The sequence below is a fragment of the Colobus angolensis genome, unplaced genomic scaffold, assembly GCF_000951035.1.
Source record: "Colobus angolensis palliatus isolate OR3802 unplaced genomic scaffold, Cang.pa_1.0 Scaffold10, whole genome shotgun sequence".
Lineage (NCBI taxonomy): Eukaryota > Metazoa > Chordata > Mammalia > Primates > Cercopithecidae > Colobus > Colobus angolensis.
The window spans coordinates 12320863-12340499 of NW_012110919.1; the positions used below are offsets into that span (position 1 = coordinate 12320863).

Genomic DNA, 19637 nt, shown 5'->3' on the forward strand with positions numbered 1-19637 from the left:
AATTGTATATCTGTCAATCTGCAACAAACAGTGACAGAGCGAGACTTTGTCTCAAAAAAAAAAAAAAAAAAAAAAAAAACTCCTTATAATCAGATGACGTGATCGTCTATAAAGAAACTCACAATGGAATCTATAACAAGGAACCAGTAAGTGAATGTAGCTAGGTTGCAAAAAATGAGATTGATATAAAAACTCAATTGTATATCTGTCAATCTGCAACAAACAGTGAGAAACTGAGATTTTAAAAACCAAATCACTTATAATTAGCCCCCAAATATGAAATACTAAATACTTAAGGATAAATCAAACAAAAGATACGTAAGAATTGTACACTGAAAACTACAAAACATTGCTGAGATAAATTTAAGAAGACCTAATAAATGGAAAGATATACCATGTTTATTAGTCAGAAGACTCAATATTGTTAAGACGTCAGTCTTAACAAATTGATCTATAGATTCAGTGCAATCCAGTCAAACTCCCAGAGGGTGTTTTATGTGTGCATATGTGAAAATTGACGAATGAATTAAAAAATTTATAGGGACGTGAAAGGACCTAGAATAGCCAAAACAACTCTGAAAAAGAACAAAAAGTCAAGTCTTTGACTTGAGACAAAGGGTCAAAGTCAATTCAGTGGGTAAAGAATTGACTTTTCAACATGTGATACGGAAACAATTCAAACCCATGTGCAAAAAATGAATTTGGGAAAACTCATATAAAAAAGTTAACTCAAATGGATTATAGTTCAAAGTGTAAAATTTAAAACCATAAAAATTCCAGGAGAAAATAGAAAATCTTTGTTATCTTGGGTTAGTCAAGGATTTCTTAAATATGATAATAAAAGCACAATTCATAAAAGAAGAAAAAAATGGATAACCTCGACTTCAAAATTAAAACTTCCCTTTTCAAATGATGTTTTCAAGAGAATGAAAAGAAGGGTGGGGCCAAGATGGCTGACTAGAAACAGAACTGATCAGAGGTTTCCATCAAAAAGAACCATCATTAGTGTGTGAATCCTTCATTGGCAACCAAGGTATCCAGGTTCTCTCATCAGAACTGACTAGGTGGCTGAACTTGATCCACAGAGGGGAAGGAAGAGCAGTGTGGTGCAGCAGCCCACCTGAGAGCCACACGGGGCAGGGGAGCCCCCATCCCCCAGCCAAGGGAGGCAGTGAGTGAATGTGCTACTCAGCAGGGGAAACCATGCTTTATTCCATGGAACTGTGCAACCCATGAATTGGAAGATACCACTCAGGCACCCACGCCACTGGGACCTAGAATGCCAACCCTGGAGCCGCACAGAGATTCTCAACAACCTCTCAGCTGGAATCTGCCTAACCCTGGGGAGCTCCTGGAAGGAGGGGTGACCAGCACCACAGCTGCTGCTGCCTGCTGCCTAAGCCATTTGAGCTCCTTGGGGGAGGGGCAGCAGCCAGCACTGGGACTCATAACTACCTAATACGCTAAGCTGTCTGTGTGGGGAAAGGGTGGCATCCATCTCTATAGCTCCAGGCCATGCTTTTCCCCTGCTAGAGCCAGGGAGGCTGGATGGCTTGGTCCCCAAGAGTGGTCTGCCACAGCCCAACACACTGGGTGTGGCAGACTGCAACCAGAGTGCCTCTTCAGGCCTGACCCTGACATATCCTTCCTCACTTCATGTATGGTGGGGCTTCCCTACAGGAACTCCAACAACTCCAGCCAGAAGCTCAGGGACAGAACCTGGATCTCCCTGGGCCTGAGCCCCTAGCAAGAGGAGTGGCCACAGTCTCTGCAGACCAGCAGACTTAGCCCAGATTGCCCCCCAGCAAGGCACACTGCCTCCACCAAGGGACAGTCAAAATGCTTCATTAAATGGGTCCCATTTCCCTTGCTACCAAAATGGGTGAGACCTTCCAACAGAGTTGTCAGACACCCTGTACAGGAGTGATCCTACTGGCATCAGGTTGGAGCCCCTCCAGGTCAGAGATCCCAGAAGAAGGAGCAGGCACCCATCTTTGCTGTTCTTCAGCCTCCTTGAGTGACATCTCCAGGTGCAGGAGTGAACCAGATAAATAGGGCCCAAAGTGAACCAGATAAATAGGGCCCAAATCACAGCAGCCCTACAGAGGAGGGACCTGACCAGTGAAAGAAAAACAAACAGAAAGCAACAACAATAGCACCAATAACAAAAGAAGTCCTCACAAAAACCCCATCCAATAGTCAGCAGCCTCCAAGATCAAAACTAGACAAACTTACAAAGATGAGAAAGAATCAATGAAAATACGCTGAAAACCCAAAAGGACAGAGTTCCTCTTCCCCTCCAAGTGATTGCAACGACCCTCTGGCAAGGGCACAGAACTGGAAGGAAGATGAGATGGACAAACTGACAGAAGTAGGCTTCAGAACATGGGTAATAAAAAACTCCACTGAGCTAAAGGAGCATATTCTAACCCAATGCAAAGAAGCTAAGAACCTTGAAAAAAGGTTACAGGAACTGCTAACTAGAGAGAGTTTAGAGAGGAACATAAAGGAACTGATGGAGCTGAAAAACACAGTACAAGAACTTTGTGAAGCATACGCAAGTATCAGTGGCTGAACTGACCAAGAGGAAGAAAGGATATCAGAGTTTGAAGACGACCTCACCGAAATAAAGCATGCAGACAAGATTAGAGAAAAAAAGAATAAAAAGGAACAAACAAAACCTCCAAGAAATATGGGAATTCATAAAAAGACCGAACCTACAATTAACTGGAGTACCACCTGAAGCAGATGTGAAGAATGGAAATGAACTGGAAAACAAACTTCAGGATATTATCCAGGAGAACTTCCCTAACCTAACAGGCCAACATGCAAATCTAGGAAATACAGAGAACACCACTAAGGTACTCCACAAGATCAACCCCAAGAAACATAATCATCAGATTTTCCAAGGCCAAAATTAAGGAAAACATGTTAAGGGCAGCCAGAGAGAAAGGTCAGGTCACCTACAAAGAAAAGCCCACCAGACTAACAATGGACCTCTCAGCAGAAACTCTACAGGCCAGAAGAGATTGGGGGCCAGTATTCAACATTCTTAAAGAAAATAATTTTCAACCCAGAATTTTATATCCAGCCAAACTAAGTGTCATAAGTGAAGGAGAAATAAAATCCTTTCCAGAAAAGCAAATGCTGAAGGATTTGTTACCCACACACTGGCCTTGCAAGAACTCCTGAAAGAAGCACTAAATATGCGAAGGAAAAACTGGTACTAGCCACTGCAAAAATACACCAAAATGTAGAGACCAATGACACTATGAAGAAACTGCATCAACTAGTGTGCAAAATAACCAGATAGCGTCATGATGACAGGATCGAGTTCACACATAGCAATACTAAGCTTAAATGTAAATGGGCAAAATGCCCCAATTAAAAGACGCAAACTGGAAAATTGGATAGAGTCAAGACCCTTTGGTGTGCTGTATTCAGGAGCCCCATCTCAAGTGCAAAGACCCACATAGGCTCAAAATAAAGGATGGAGGAAATTTTACCAAGCAAATGGAAAGCAAAAAAAAAAAAAAACAGGGGTTGCAAACCTCATCTCTGACAAAACAGACTTTAAACCAATGAAGTTCAAAAAAGACAAAGAAGATCATTAAATAATGGTAAACAGAACAATTCAACAAGAAGAACTAACTATTGGCTGCGCACAGTGGCTCACACCTATAATCCCAGCACTTTGGGAGGACGAGGCAGGTGAATCATGAGGTCAGGAAATCAAGACCATCCTGGCCAACATGGTGAAATCCCATCTCTACTAAAAATACAAAAATTAGCTGGGGATGGTGGCACGTGCCTGTAATCCCAGCTACTCAGGAGACTGAGGCAGGAGAATTGCTTGAACCCGGGAGACGGAGATTGCAGTGAGCCTAGATCATGCCACTGAACTCCAGCCTGGCGAAAGAGCAAGTCTCCATCTCAAAACAAAACAAAACAAAAACAAGTTAACTATTCTAAATTTATATGCACCCAATACAGGAGCACCCAGATTCATAAAACAAGTTCTTAGAGACCTACAAAGAGACTTAGACTCCCATGCAATAATAGTGGGAGACTTTAACACTCCACTATCAATATTAGACAGATCAACAAGGCAGAAAATTAACAAGGATATTCAGGACTTGAACTCAGCTCTGGATCAAGTGGACCTAATAGACATCTACAGAACTCTCCACCCCAAATCAATATAATATACATTCTCAGTGCTACATGGCACTTATTCTAAAATTGACCACATAATTGGAAGTAAAACACTCCTCAGCAAATGCAAAAAAACTGAAATCATAACAAACAGTCTCTCAGACTACAGTGCAATCGAATTAGAACTCAGGATTAAGAAACTCATGTAAAACCACACAATTACATGGAAATTGAATAGTTCGCTCCTAAATGACTCCTGGGGAAATAATGAAATTAAGGCAGAAATAAAGAAGTTCTTTGAAACCAATGAGAACAAAGAGACAACATACTGGAATCTCTGGGACACAACTAAAGCAGTATTAAGAGGGAAATTTATAGCACTAAATTGCCCACATCAGAAAGCTAGAAAGATCTCAAACTGATACACTAACATCACAGTTAAAAGGGCTGAAGAGGCAAGAGCAAACTACTCCAAAAGCTAGCAGAAGACAAGAAACAACTAAGATCAGAACAGAATTGAAGGAGATAGAGACACAAAAACCCTCCAAAACCAGGAACTGTTTTTTTTGAAAAAAATAACAAATACTGCTGGCTAGACTAATAAGGAAGAAAAGAGAGAAGAATCCCATAAAAAATGATAAAGGGGAGATCAAAACTGACCTCACAGAAATACAAACTACCAACACCTCTATGCAAATAAACTAGAAAATCCAGAAGAAATGGATAAATTCCTGGACACATACACTCCCCCCAAGACTCAACCAGGAAGAAGCTGAATCCCTGAATAGACCAAAAATAAGTTCCGAAATTGAGGCAGTAATTAATAGCCTACCGACCAAAAATAGCCCAGGACCAGATGGATTCACAGCGGAATTCTATCAGAGGTACAAAAAGAAGCTGGTACCATTCCTTCTGAAACTATCCCAAACGATAGAAAAAGAGGGACTCCTCCCTAACTCATTTTATGAGGGCAGATCATCCTGATACCAAAACCTGGCAGAGACACAACAAAAAATAGAAAACTGCAGGCCAATATCCCTGATGAATATCAATGCAAAAATCCTCAGTAAAATACTGGCAAACTGAATCCAGCAGCACATCAAAAAACTTATCCACCACGATCAAGTCAGCTTCATACCTGGGATGCAAGGCTGGTTCAATATACATAAATCAATAAATGTAATCCCTCACATAAAGAGAACCAAACACAAAAACCACATGATTATCTCAATAGATGCAGAAAAGGCCTTCAATAAAAATTCAACATCCCTTCATGTTAAAAACTCCCAATAAACTAGGTGTTGATTGAACATATCTCAAAATAATAAAAACTATTTATAACAAACCGACAGCCAATAGTATATTGAACAGGCAAAAGCTGGAAGCATTCCCTTTGAAAACCAGTACAAGACAAGGATGCCCTCTCTCACCACTCTTACTCATCATAGTATTGGAAGTTCTGGCCAGGACAATCAGGCAAGAGAAAGAAATAAAAGGTATTCAAATAGGAAGAGAGGAAGTCAAACTGTCTCTGTTTGCAGATGACATGATTGTATATACAGAAAACCCCATGATTTCAGCCAAAAATGTCCTTAAGCTGACAAGCAACTTCAGCAAAGTCTCAGGATACAAAATCAATGTGAAAAAATCACAGGCATTCCTTTACATCATCAGTAGACAAGCAGAGACCCAAATCATGAATGAATTCCCATTCACAATCACTGCAAAGAGAATAAAATACCTAGGAATACAGCTAACAAGGGATGTGAAAGGCCTCTTCAAGGAGAACTACAAACCACTGCTCAGGGAAAGCAGAGAGGACACAAACAAATGGAAAAACATTCCATCTTCATGGACAGGAAAAATCAATATTGTAAAAATGTTCATACTGCCCAAAGTAATTTATAGATTCAGCGCTATTCCCAGCAAACTACCATTGACATCCTTCACATAATTAGAAAAAGCTACTTTAAATTTCATATGGAATAAAAGAAGACCCCATACAGCCAAGACAATCGTAACCAAAAAGAACAAAGCTGGTGGCATCACGCTACCTGACTTCAAACTATACTACAAGGCTACAGTAACCAAAAGAGCATGATAATGGTACCAAAACAGGCACATAGACCAATGGAACAGAACAGAGACCTCAGAAATAACACCGCATATCTACAACCATCTGATTTTCAACAAAAGTAACAAAAACAAGCAATGGGGAAAGGATCTCCTATTCAATAAATGGTGTTGGGAAAACAGGTTAGCCATATGTAGAAAACTGAAACTGGACCACTTGCTTATGTCTTATACAAAAATTAACTCAAGATGGATTAAAGACTTAAATGTAAAACCCCAAACCGTAAAAACCCTAGAAGAAAACCTAGGCAATACCATTCAGGACATAGGCAAAGTCTTCATGATGAAAACGCCAAAAGCAATTGCAAAAAAAGCCACAATTGACAAATGCGATCTAATTAAACTAAGAGCTTCTGCACAGCAAAAGAAACTATCATCAGAGTGAACAGGCAAGCTACAGAGTGGGAGAAAGTTTTTGCAATCTGCCTATCTGGCAAAAATTGAATATCCAGAATTTATAAGCAACTTAAACAAATTTACAAGAAAAAACAGCCCCATGAAAAAGTGGGCAAAGGATATAAACAGAGACTTCCCAAAAGAAGACATACATGTGGCCAACAAACATATGAAAAAAGCTTAACATCACTGATTATTAGAGAAATTCAAATCAAAACCATAATGAGATACCATCTAATGCCAGTCAGAATGCTGAAAAAGTCAAGAAACAATAGATGCTGGTGAGGCTGTGGAGAAATAGGAACACTTTTACACTGTTGTTGGGAGTGTAAATTACTTCAACCATTATGGAAGACAGTGTGGGGATTCCTCAAGTATCCACAACCAGAAATACCATTTGACCCAGCAATCCCATTACTGGGTATATACCTAAAGGAATATAAATCATTCTACTATAAAGACACATGCACACATATGTTTACTGCAGCACTATTCACAATAGCAAAGCCACGGAACCTACTCAAATGCCCATCAATGATAGACTGGATAAAGAAAATGTGGTACATATACACTATGTTTATTGCAGCACTATTCACAATAGCAAAGTCATGGAACCAACTCAAATGCCCATCAGTGATAGACTGGGTAAAGAAAATGGGGTACATATATGCTGTGGAATATTATGCACCCATAAAAAGGAATGAGATTATGTCCTACGCAGGGACACGTACGAAGCTAGAAGCCATCATCCTCAGCAAACCAAGACAGGAACAGAAAACCAAACACTGCATGCCTTCACTCATAAGCAGGAACTGAACAATGAGAACCTACGGACACAGGGATGGGAACAACACACAATAGGACCTATTGGGGAGTGGGGGCAGTGAGGGGATGGAAGTTAGAGGACAGGTCAATAGGATCAGCAAACCACCATGGCACATGTATACCTATGTAACAAATCTGCACATTCTGCACATGTATCCCAAAACTTAAATACATAAATAAATAAAATAAAATAAAAGAGAATGAAAAGAGAAGCCACACATTAGGAGAAAAAAGTTTTCAAAAAATATGGCTGGTAAAGAACATCCACATCTTGCCTCTAGAATACATAAAGAACACTCAAAACTCAATGAATTAAAATATCTTATTGAGCATAAGATTTGAACAGACATTTCACAAGAGAAGATATGCAGATGGCAAATAACACACAAGATTATTTTAAATATTCACTTAAAAATGAGAATTAAACACAGTGAGCTATCACGACACACCCATGAGAGTGGCTAAAATTAAAAAGACTGACCATACCATGTGGAGAACCTTGAACCCTCATATGCTGCTGATGGAAATGTAAAATTGTACAACCACTTAAGAAAACAGTGTGGCAGCTTTTCAGAAAGTTAAATGTTCATCTACTATATGATCTAGTGGAATTACTTCTGGGTATTTACTAAGAAAGTTAAAGCATATATTCATGCAAAGCATATATTCACGCAAAGTATATGGATGTTTATAACAGCTTAATTTGTAATAGCCCCCAAACTATAAAGGACCCAAATGTCTATCATCAGGAGAATAGATAAATTATTCTATGTGATGGAATACTACTCAGCAATAAAAAGAAATGTGCTACTGATATTTGCAACAACATGAATGAATCTCAAATTATGTTGACTGATGAAAAAGAGTAAATGTTGTATGATTCCATTTATATAAAACTCTGGAAGTTTCAGACTAATTGATAGCGACAGAAAGCAGATCAGTGTTTGCCCTGGAGATAGCACGGGGAAGGTGGCTGATTAGAACATGGCATGATAAAACTTCAGAGGCAGTGGATATATTTGGTATCTTGGTTGTACTGATGGTCTCATAAGTGTACACTTATGTCAAAACATCTAATTAAACAACTTACGCTGTCTGTTGTATGATTGTTATACCTCCATAAAGCTGTTTTTGAAAAGATCTGCATATCCATTGTCTCTCCCTTCCCATTTTATGGATGAGGGAATTGAGTCCTGAGGACAAGAGAACTTTTCCAAAGTCGTACCACTAGTCCATACCAAAGTCATACCACTAGATTTTAGTTTGTTACTAAAATCGGAGGCATTAGGTTTGTCCATAATGAAGCTTCTGAATGAAAGTAGAAGAGCTCCTGGTGTAATTCCAGGGAGCTGAAGGCCATTATCCTAAGTGAATTAATGCAGGAATAGAAAAACCAAACACCGCATGTTCTCACTTATGAGTGGGAGCTAAACATTGAGTACACATGGGCAAAGAAGGGAACAGTAGACACTGGGGCCTACTTGAGGATGGAGGGTGAGAGGAGGATGAGGATTAGTAAACTACCTGTCAGTACTATGCTCATTACCTGGGTGACATAATAATTACACCAAACCCCTGCAACACACAATTTACCTGTGTAACAAACCTGCACTTGTACTCCCTGAACCTAAAATAAAAGTTGGAAAGAAAAAAAATTTAATTAAAATGGGCAGAGAACCTGAATAGACATTTTTCCATATAAAACACACAAATGGCCAACAGGTATATGAAAAGGTGCTCAATATCACTAATCATCAGAGATATGCAAATCAAAACCACAGTGAGGTATCATCTCACACCCATTAGAATGGCTCTTATCAAAAAGTAAGTATTGGCAAGTGTGTGGAGAAAAGGGAACAGTTGTGTGCTGTTAGTAGGAGTGTACATTGCTTCAGCTGTTATGGAAAACAATATGGAGGTTCTTAAATTAAAAATGAGCTACCATGTGATGCAGCAATGCTACTTCTGGGTACATATCCCAAGCAATTGAAATCAGTATCTTGAAGAGATATCTGCACATCCATGTTCACTGCAGCATTATTTACAATAGCCAAGATATGAAAACAACTGAAGTGTCTCCTGACGGAAGAATGGATAAAGAAATTGTACGTATATACAATGGAATATTGTTCAGCCATAAAAAAGAAGAAAATCCTGCCATTTGCAACATGGATGAACTTGGAAGGCATCATGCTAGGTGAAATAAACCAGACACAGAAAGACAAATACTGCATGATCAAATATGTAGAATCTTAAAAAAGCCAAACTCTTAGAAGCAGAGAGTAGAATAGTGGTTGCCAGGCCCTGGGGATGGGGAACATTGGGAGGTGTTGATCAAAGGGTACAAAGTTTCATTTATAAAATGAATGAATTCTGGGGATCTAATGTTCAGCATTGGTGGAAATAGATGTGTTAATGTGATTGTGGTAATCATTACATAATGTAGATGCATATCAAGTCATCACATTATGCACTTTGAATATATTCAATCTTTATTTGACAGTTAAATATTTTAATTTTTTTAATGAATTTCCCAGCCCTCGATCCCAATTTCGTAGCAGCAAAACTTTTCTTCTAACTCTTGGTGCCCTTAAGAGGGTTGATAGCCTAGATTGTTTTCTCCAAAAAGCACCACGCTTACATTTGTTTTGAACATTGTGAGTATTCAGACTCTGTATTAATTCACATGGACTCATTTGCTGTTTTAGGTCTGAATCGCTTGCTTACCAATGGCTCCTATGAAGCTGCATTTCCTCTGCATGAGGTATTGTGCTGTCTTTAATCCTTATCTTTCTTTCAATTGTTTGTTACTAAAATCAGCTTCTAGGGATAGTCAATAATTGAATGTGTGGACATTTGTTCAGAATGAATTTAATTTGTTCAATGGGTAATTAGGGAGGGTCTACTTCAATTGTTACATCTCTTCCTCAGCATAGATTTATTTCTATATATCTTTTTATGTAATTGTGAGCATACTTAAGAGTCACTCAGCATGAATTCATAGGAATGGCTTAGAGACTTTAAGTTATAAAATTAAAAAGGCATTGAAAATTTGCATGAGGCACCAAATCCACAAGGAGAATGTTCTTGAAATATATAGTCTTTGCAACAAATAAATGTATAGCTATTCCTTAAAAGAGTGGGAGGAAGCCATCTTGAAAAGTCTATGGTAACCAAAGGGTGACAAATAAAAATTAATAATGTTGTACTCATCATTGCTCACCTAAGATGTGTAAATGCTGTGACTCTATTTCCTACATAGTCTCCATCATATAAATTACTTTTGCAAACGTAACTGATTACCCCAACTCTGCTTTCCACAATAGATCTTGAGTTATTTAACCCAGAATTCCCCTACACCTGGGTTTTTAGGAACATAATCCCTCATGATTGTTGAGAGATTATTGTCATTTTCATAGTGTTACACCCCTACTGAGGTCACTGTATGACACAGAGAATACAAAGACAAATGTCATAGCCTCTGTTCTCTGGGACCTCACAAAGTAGCCAATGTGCAGCAACGGTTAGTTGATCTTCAGTACAGCCTCCTGTTGGAAACAGTGGTAATAATCTCTCAATAGACTTTGGAAGACAGTTCCAACTCTCCGTAAATGGCAAGTCTTTCCAAAATATACTTTTTTTTTTTTTTGGCTTACAGTGGTTCTTCTCTTAATTTTAAACACCAGGAGGGTACAAAAGGTGAGGTAGAATTTTCAGAACCTTATTTATTAAGAAAACCAGAAGCTGCCATCTGAGACCCTGTTTACAGACTGCCAGGAAGCATGTTTGGAATGCTCCATTTACTATGACAGAAGCAAACATTTTGACACAAAGGTTTGCTAGAGACATATGCAGGTGTTTCTGAACTCTAAAGACATACTGTTCCCCCAGACATCATGTGGCTTTATCATGTGATTATTAGTTGGCATTGCCCAGAAAAGGGTTTTGTGAGAACTGCATCCTCCCTGCTCCCTGCCCCAGCTCATGGTATGGGCAGTGTCTGAGAGATGGTAAGTGGCAGAAGCGTCTGTGCATGGAGTGCGTGGGTGGCCTTGGGGGTGTCTAAGGAGATGCAGCTACAAAGCCCCACAGAGTGACTCATGCCTTTCACAGTGACTTTCCTATCTCATTAAAGTCCTGTATTCTATGAGCAGAGAAGTTCCAAATCGGTAATAGCAGCAGCAATCATTGCATCATTGCTTTTCTGACTTTTTACTCTCAGTCTAACTTGATTATATTATTTAACCTCAGAGGCAAAAAGGCAGGAAGGTCAGATATTGCTGCCCTTGTTTCACATTAAAGATTCAGATAGAGGTTTAGAGAAGGGTGAAACCTCGTTAAGTCACACAATGAGTTGGTGATTGATCTGACACTCACCTGAGTTTCTTTACTCCCAGCCCTATGTTCTTTCCATTAAGAAAGGACTTCTTATCACGCATGGTGGCTCAGGCCTGTAACCCCAGCATTTTGGGAGGTCAAAGTGGAAGTATTGCTTGAGTCCAGGAGTTTGAGACCAGCCTGGGCAATACAGTGAGACATTGTCTCTACCAAAAATAAATAAATAAATAAATAAATAAATAAATAAATAAATAAATAATAAAGGGCTTATCCACTTAAGGTGAATAATTAGTTTGCCTCCAGAAAGTACCCTTTCTCTTTGTGAAACTATCATTGCCACAAACTAACCTCAGAGAAACATGCATCTCTCTGGCCCTTTGTCTCCTCGTTTCTTTAATGAGGAGGTTGAATTAAATTTGAATTACAAGAATTCTGAAATGACTTCCAGCTTTTACATTCTAGAATTTTCTTGTCAATAACATTGTGACAAGGTTACAACTATGACTGTTTACCAACTATCCTATCTTGAAAGAAGTGGGAAGAGAGGCCAGGCACAGTGGCTCACACCTGTAATCCCAGCACTTTGGGAGGCCGGGGGGGGGCAGATTGCTTGAGTGTAGGAATTCGAGTCTAGCCTGGGAAATATGGCAAAACCCCATCTCTACAAAAAATACAAAAGTTAGCCATGCATGGTGGCACATGCCTATAGTCCCAGCTACTCGGGAGGCTGAGGTGGGAGGATCACTTGAGCCTGGGAGCCGGAGGTTGCAGTGAGCTGAGATTGCGCCACTGCACTCTAGCCTGGGTGACAGAGTGAAACCCAGTCTCAAAAAAAAAAAGAAGCAGGGAAGAGAACTAATAAGTCCTGGGCATGGCCCCTGGGCCAGACACTTTATTCATTCAAACCACATAAGAAACCAAATGGGACAAATATTATTAGTTCCACTATGAATTAGGAAATCAAAGCTCAGAGCATTTAGGGAACTTGTCCAAGGTCTTCTAGATAAAAAGTAGCAGAACTGAATTTGAACTCAGTTCAAACCTTCCTGATTACAGCAAGCACATGCATTTTACTAGATATCAGCAGCAGTGAGACAATGTCCAGAATAACTCATCAAACCACCTGCCCTTTAATAGAGAAGATTCATTTCTTTCTCATACCACTCCTGTCACAACACCTGCTGTAAGACACTTGTGTTACCAAGAGCATTTCCTTGTGACTTTTGTGAGTACTACCTCACTGGCAGTGGTGTTTTTATCCCAGGGAAGTTATAGAAGTAAAAACTCCATTCGAACCCATGGAGCAGAAAACCACCGACATCTACTCTATGAGTGCTGGGCCTCCTGGGGCGTGTGGTATAAATACCAACCTTTGGATCTTGTAAGGTGAGTTTTTAATCAGCTGCAAATATAAAGCTTGCACAGAATAATTAGGGCAGACTCTCAGCTGAGACAATCTCTCAATGAAGCAAAAAAAGCCTGAAGTATACAGCTCTCACTCATATCTGGCTTCTTCACAAGAGGGAAACTCATCTGAGTATATCAGCTGTTCTTGGTAAACCTACCATCCCTCTGATGAGGATGGAGTTTCCCCCAAAAAGAGTCTAAGAGAGGGACCCAGGAATGGGGATGTGAGATCAGCCAGGCCTGTCACAAGACTTCATAAGGAGTGAGTCACCCATGTGAGTCTTATTGACAAACTATCTTGTACAAAGGTAACAATGCTTACATATATTACTGACAAAGTAAAATATTTATTACTGTTAGGCAAATAGGGCATATGGAGTACTGCCATTCCAATAAATTTCAGGCTTAGTTTTCATTTAAAACTAATAACCTTTAAAGATTGTTTTAATCTGCTGGTCAAAAAGTATATCAGCTATTAAGCTATGATAACTGTGAAGTGGAAATGTATGGGTTTTTTTATTATTATACTTTAAGTTCTGGGTTACATGTGCAGAACGTACGGTTTTGTTACATAGGTATACATGTGCCATGGTGGTTTGCTGCACCCATCAACCCGTCACCTACATTAGCCATTTCTCCTAATGTTATCCCTCCCCTAGTCCCCCACCTCCCACAGGCCCCAGTGTGTGATGTTCCCCTCCCTGTGTCCATGTGTTCTCATTGTTCAGCTCCCATTTATGAGTGAGGACGTGTGGTGTTTGGTTTTCTGATCTTATGATAGTTTGCTGAGAATGATGGTTTCCAGTTTCATCCACGTCCCTGCAAAGGACATGAACTCATCCTTTTTTATGGCTGCATAGTATTCCATGCTGTATATGTGTGTAAATATATGTGCATGCGCGTGTGTGTGTGTGTATGTGTTTTAACCGTCTATATCTGCCCAACCTTCTGCCTTGGCAGCATTATTCTCTGACATCTCATTATTTATTTAGAGGCCAGTTATTAAGATTGGGTAATAACAACCCACACTTCCTGGATTCCTTATTGAGGAGAAAGTCATGTCTCATTTCCTAAACTAGCTAGATGTGTTGTTTCACTTAAATACCGGGGCCATAAAACAAATGAGCCCAGAGGGGAGGAAAAACAAAAGACAACGCACTTTATATTTGCGCCCTTATCACCAAGTGTTTACTCTCAGTGTTCCAAGGGCATTAATGAATTGTGATCCATTCCTTGTGTGGGTCACAAATAATCCAGGTAATCTGAGTGAATGGAAAATATTTTCTGAGATGAGATCATTTTCCTTTGGTCAGACTCAGTGGATGATAAACAGTGGGGGAAAAAACAAAAGTAAATTCTCTTCCCAGCCTCAGTGGCATGTTACAGGATTACATTGATTAGAAATTACAGATAATTGCTGTAGGTAACATATTTCCCATTCATGACAGTGTTTTTGATTAAGATTTTGCAGTTGCGGTTAGTCAATGAGTATTCATTAACTGTCTCTTGTGTTTCTAGTACTGTGCTAAGTACTATTGGCAAAGCCAAACAGACACCCAAATGGTCTCTGGCTCTGAAAACCTCAGTTTTCCTTAGCAACACAGGCCCCGCATACTTGAAACATCAAGAAAAGAAAATACAAGGCCATGCATAATTAGGTAAAATGTGTGACAGAGGCCATAAGTTTTACAGCCATTCAGAAAAATGGAAAGAACGGATGTGGCAGCACCCCTGTGGAAGTCTCTGGAGAGCTGAGCCCTGAAGAACAGTGGCATTTATGTTGGGCAAATAAAGGGTGATGAAAAGCACAGCCACGCCTTGAGTAAGAATGAAGTTGTGGAGCATCTAGGGAATGTCATCTCTTAAAAAGTTCCCATCCTATAGGTTTTACTTCCACCATATCTCTTGAATCAGGCCCCACCTCAGCATCTCCACTGCCTTCACTTGTTACTTGGACTATGACAGTTGTGTGCCTAGTTGGTCTCCCTTTGCCCACTCTGGCCCCTTCCAGTCCATTCTGTCTTCTCAGAATAAGCTTGTATACAACCATGTTATTTTATGGAAGGGCTAATTCTAGTTCTGATAGAGAGTAGTAGTAGAAGAAATGTAAGCCCAGATCCTAGATTTGATTGGATGTTCTATTATCTTGGCTTACTTTGCTTGCAGTTTACCAGTAAGGCCACTAGAAAGTAAGATGACTACACAAAGTTTCATAATGCTTAACTTTACACGCTGCACTGTAATTTGCAAGGCTGTTGTGTCTTTAACAGGCGGTACTTTGGAGAGAAGATTGGGTTATATTTTGCCTGGTTGGGCTGGTACACTGGCATGCTCTTCCCAGCTGCCTTCATTGGATTGTTTGTCTTTTTGTATGGCGTCACCACTCTGGATCACTGCCAAGTCAGGTACGGGGAGCTCTTGGGGGAGCTTGCCTTTGTTTAGTACTTAGAGGTGGCTGTTTGCACTTTGGGGTGTTCACAGATTGTGGAGACATTTAGCTTTTCACCCAAACTTCCTACCCTCTCATGGAAAAACTCAAAGTTTCAGTTCACTAGGACCTCTCCATCCATTGTCCTTGCTGCCATGGTCTTCAGATAACCATGGAAGTAAAAGGCACCTTTTCAGACATAAAAGCTACTGTATGTCTACAGAACAAGCCATTTTCATTCACTGGCTGTAAGTGCTCTCTTTTTTAACTTTTTCACTTTTTTTCTCAGCTGATACTGCAAAATAGTGAACTAACAATTCTCTCTTACAAATTCTGTGTTTTTACAACTTGAGCCAGAAAGACATCTCACCAGCTTGCTAGTACCTTGGGAGTGGTTCAGTGTCGATGATCATTATCTTGGTTGTCTCACCAGAATATAGGTCAAGGTACTCACAAAGATCTTGTTGCAAGGCTGGACAATGATCTTAAATTGTAAATGTGCCTTTCAAATGTGATTGCAAAAATAAAAGTGAGTGATTAAGCCTCCACCTATGAAAATATTTTACTTTCTGGTGAAATTGTTAATGTGTTAATTAAATATAGTTTTCCCCCAGGATAGGGCTGGAATCTCTAGTCATTTATGTTATGTTTTCCATATTAGTTTTAACTTATCATACACATAGAGATCAAGATAAGTATCTTATATAATCTTCTTACTCCCTTAATTCAGTATGAAATTGCTTCAGACCTTTGAAAAGTGAAGGACATTTCTATAATTTGGGATATAACCATCAATGTTTGGCTTCATGTGTTTTCCTGAGTTTAACTTATTAATATGTAAAAATAAGGAACAGCCTCATAAGTAGATTTACCAAAGTATTTAAATGTGCAAGAACTTGTTTACATTAATAACAGATAAAGCTAAGATGCTTCTAAGGGCAAAATTTTAATCTACTGGATCTTATTTACTAGTTAAACATTCTGGTGAAGTTAGAAAAAAATGTTCCATGTCATCAAAAGCAGTTATTTCTATTCTCTTTTCCAGTAAAGAAGTCTGCCAAGCTACAGATATCATCATGTGCCCTGTGTGTGATAAATACTGTCCATTCATGAGGCTGTCAGACAGCTGTGTATATGCCAAGGTAATTTCAAACTGTAGCGTTTTAGATGGATTGAATTTAACATATGCCTTCCTCAGGGGTGGTAGGTAACTCTATTCTGTCATTTCCAGTCCTTGATTTTCAAGCGAATGTTGTAAGATAGTCTTATCTCCATCGTTCAGTATTCTAATTCAGATATCTTTGTTAAATGTCCGTGTATTTGGAAGGCATGGCTCTAGACATCATCCATTGGAGCTGCAGCATGGCACAGTGTGAGGAGCACAGTGCTGGAGTCAGAGAAAGTTAGGTCCAAATTTTCACTCTGCGCTTTACCATTTCTTTGTCTGGGAACAAGATATTTCTTAGAGTCTCAGTTTTCTCATCTGCAAAATGGAGACCGTGATGCTTGTTTCACATGGAGTTAAGGTGTATACTGAGCATAGTGCTTGGTAAATAGACCTTAGTAAATGACAGCTATCATCATTTGCCTCCTCTTCATCATCATTATTGTCAAAATGACCTCCATTCAAGGCTAGCTCAGTCACTTACCTCTTTAGCCCTGCACACGTGCCCCTTTCTAAGAAAATCTTCTTTCATAGAAAGCAGCTCAGTCTCCTGAGCTTTCTTGTCTCAAAAATGCAGGAAATATGTGTCCTCTCTGTCCTACCCTAATGGCATGACACGAGGCCTAAAGAAGAGAATATATGTGAAAGTGCTTTGAGAAAAAAAAAATACATGGCACCACTATTTCTATTATGTGTTATTGCATACCTCTTTCTCGTGATATGCCTCACTTTATTTCTTAGACATGTTTCTCACATTCCTAGAGTTTTTTGATACTTAGGTGATGGTGTCCCTAACACAAAACAATAGCTGAAATTTGGGTTTGTGAAGCCTTTTCCAAGATCCACTGCCTTTTGGCTTGCCCAGATTCAGATATAAATGGCACTGGCAGATTTTATCCAGCTTGTGTAATCACTGAAGCCTGGATCTATCTAATTACTCTCATGGCATTGCAGAGTTTTGTTCATTTTAAACGAGGGAACATTTGATAGGCAACCCAGGATCCCGCCTATCTAGAATGTCTTTAGTACTGCAGGTGGCCAGTCTGTGTGGGAGGAGCCCAGACAGCAGCAGTGAGCTGTGGTTTTAGAAAGATTTGAGCTCTTATGTTGCAAGGGACAAAAAAAGCACAAAATGCTCTCCCCATCTTTATGAAACACTCAGATAGAGCTGAGTGGATGAGGATAAATTTAACAGAATGACTTTAGGATATAGAGATTTGGTGAGGATTAAGAGCTTTGTCAATAATATAATTTTGTTTACAGGTCAGATATAAGCATGAATAACTCAGGTTTTAAAATTGTGCTTCTGGGGAACCCCAAAAGTGGAAGCCTAGTTTTTTTTTATGTGGAAAGATATGCTTGAGTAAAATTATCTTTTTAGGAGATCCTTAATCATTCTTTTAAGGAATCATCATGAATAGTTTATGATGCTCAGATTTTATAGGGGCTTATTTTGGCAGTTATTGTCCCTAACTTAAGACCTAGAACAATAATAATTATAATAGTTACAGCTATAATAATAGCTAGACAATCTACATTGATTATTTCTAATTCTCTCAGTAACTTCAAGATACGTATTATTATTTCCATTTTATTCAGAGACTCAAAGAAGTAAAAATTACTCATGCATGGTCATGCATGTCCAGCAATAAGCAGCTGGGCCTTGGTTTATTGCACCGCAAAATATGCCTTCTTTACCACTGCTCCCTACTAAGCCACAAGATGTTTAGATTCTGAATTTAACATTTGGCCTTGCCTAGAAACTTAGTAAAATGAAAGATAAAAAGCCTTAGAATGACAGAATTGGAGTTATACAGGGTTTCCTTTAGAAATATTTATTAGAGACATCAGAGTGATTTCATGGGACTGTGGATACACAGAAATATTAGATCAGATTGGAGCTAGGATCCAGTCCAGTCAGTGGCTGTTCTGCTGATAGGGATGCTGTATCCTTGACTTTTGTGTTTGCAGGAATCAGAAACCCAGCTCCAACTGGCTTAGGCAGAAAGCTGTGTAATGGTACATTTTGCTAGAACAGATCCTGGGGTGGCTCACTCTCTGGAATCATGAGGGCCTCACAGCCTGGAACTGGTTCTTCAGGGCCCCTGGTGTCCCTGCCCACATGATCGTTCTGTAGACTAGTTCTCTGTACAACAGAAAAGACGGCTACCAGCTGCCTTGGCTCCAGGCTTACGTCTTCCTTCCCTTGTCTCCTTAAGTGAATTTTTGTGCTTATTTTAAACTCCTGGTCTGCTGCTACACTATGTCTGTGGGAATCTTCTTTGCAGGGGAGGGGTTGTTGTCTTCCCCCTATATTTCATTATTTTGGCCTATGGGTACTTGTCCTCTGGAGGCGTCAGCCACTTTGAGTAAGGGTCAGAGGCCAAGGTCAAGTTTTTCAATCCTGGTAAGTTACAGAGAGGACAGCGTGCCCCAGGCACGACTGTGTGCTACCACTCTATCAGGTGACTTTTCTGGTTAGTTTCATTTTAAAACCTGCTTATAACAAAGCAGAATTGGGTGTTGGCACTTCACTTGATTATAATCTGCCAACCCTGGGGTTTAAGAGGAGGTGGACTAGGGAGTGAATGCCCTGGGGCAGCTATCCAGGTAGCACTTGCTTTTCACCCATGTCTAACTGAACAGGACTTTTAGCATTCCGTGATATTGCTCCAGGAACACCAGCACCTGTGGTGTGGCCTGCTTAGCTGGTTTCTGAGGGAGGGGAAACTAATTGTCCAATGGCCATTTGAGGGAGAGAGGCTAGAGTAGAGCTTATATATTTCTCTA

At 39.7% G+C, this 19637-nt stretch overlaps 1 protein-coding gene across 3 annotated transcripts in view; it reads left to right on the forward strand.

The window, feature by feature from the left end:
- ANO4 (anoctamin 4) overlaps positions 1 to 19637 on the forward strand; it is a 405598-nt gene that overhangs the window by 306801 nt on the left and 79160 nt on the right. For all 3 annotated transcript variants that reach the window (XM_011934758.1, XM_011934750.1, XM_011934766.1), the window contains 4 exons: positions 10218 to 10273; positions 13112 to 13233; positions 15525 to 15659; positions 16728 to 16824. In XM_011934758.1, coding sequence (XP_011790148.1) covers positions 10218 to 10273; positions 13112 to 13233; positions 15525 to 15659; positions 16728 to 16824 — 410 coding nt within the window. The remainder of the gene's footprint in view (positions 1 to 10217; positions 10274 to 13111; positions 13234 to 15524; positions 15660 to 16727; positions 16825 to 19637) is intronic.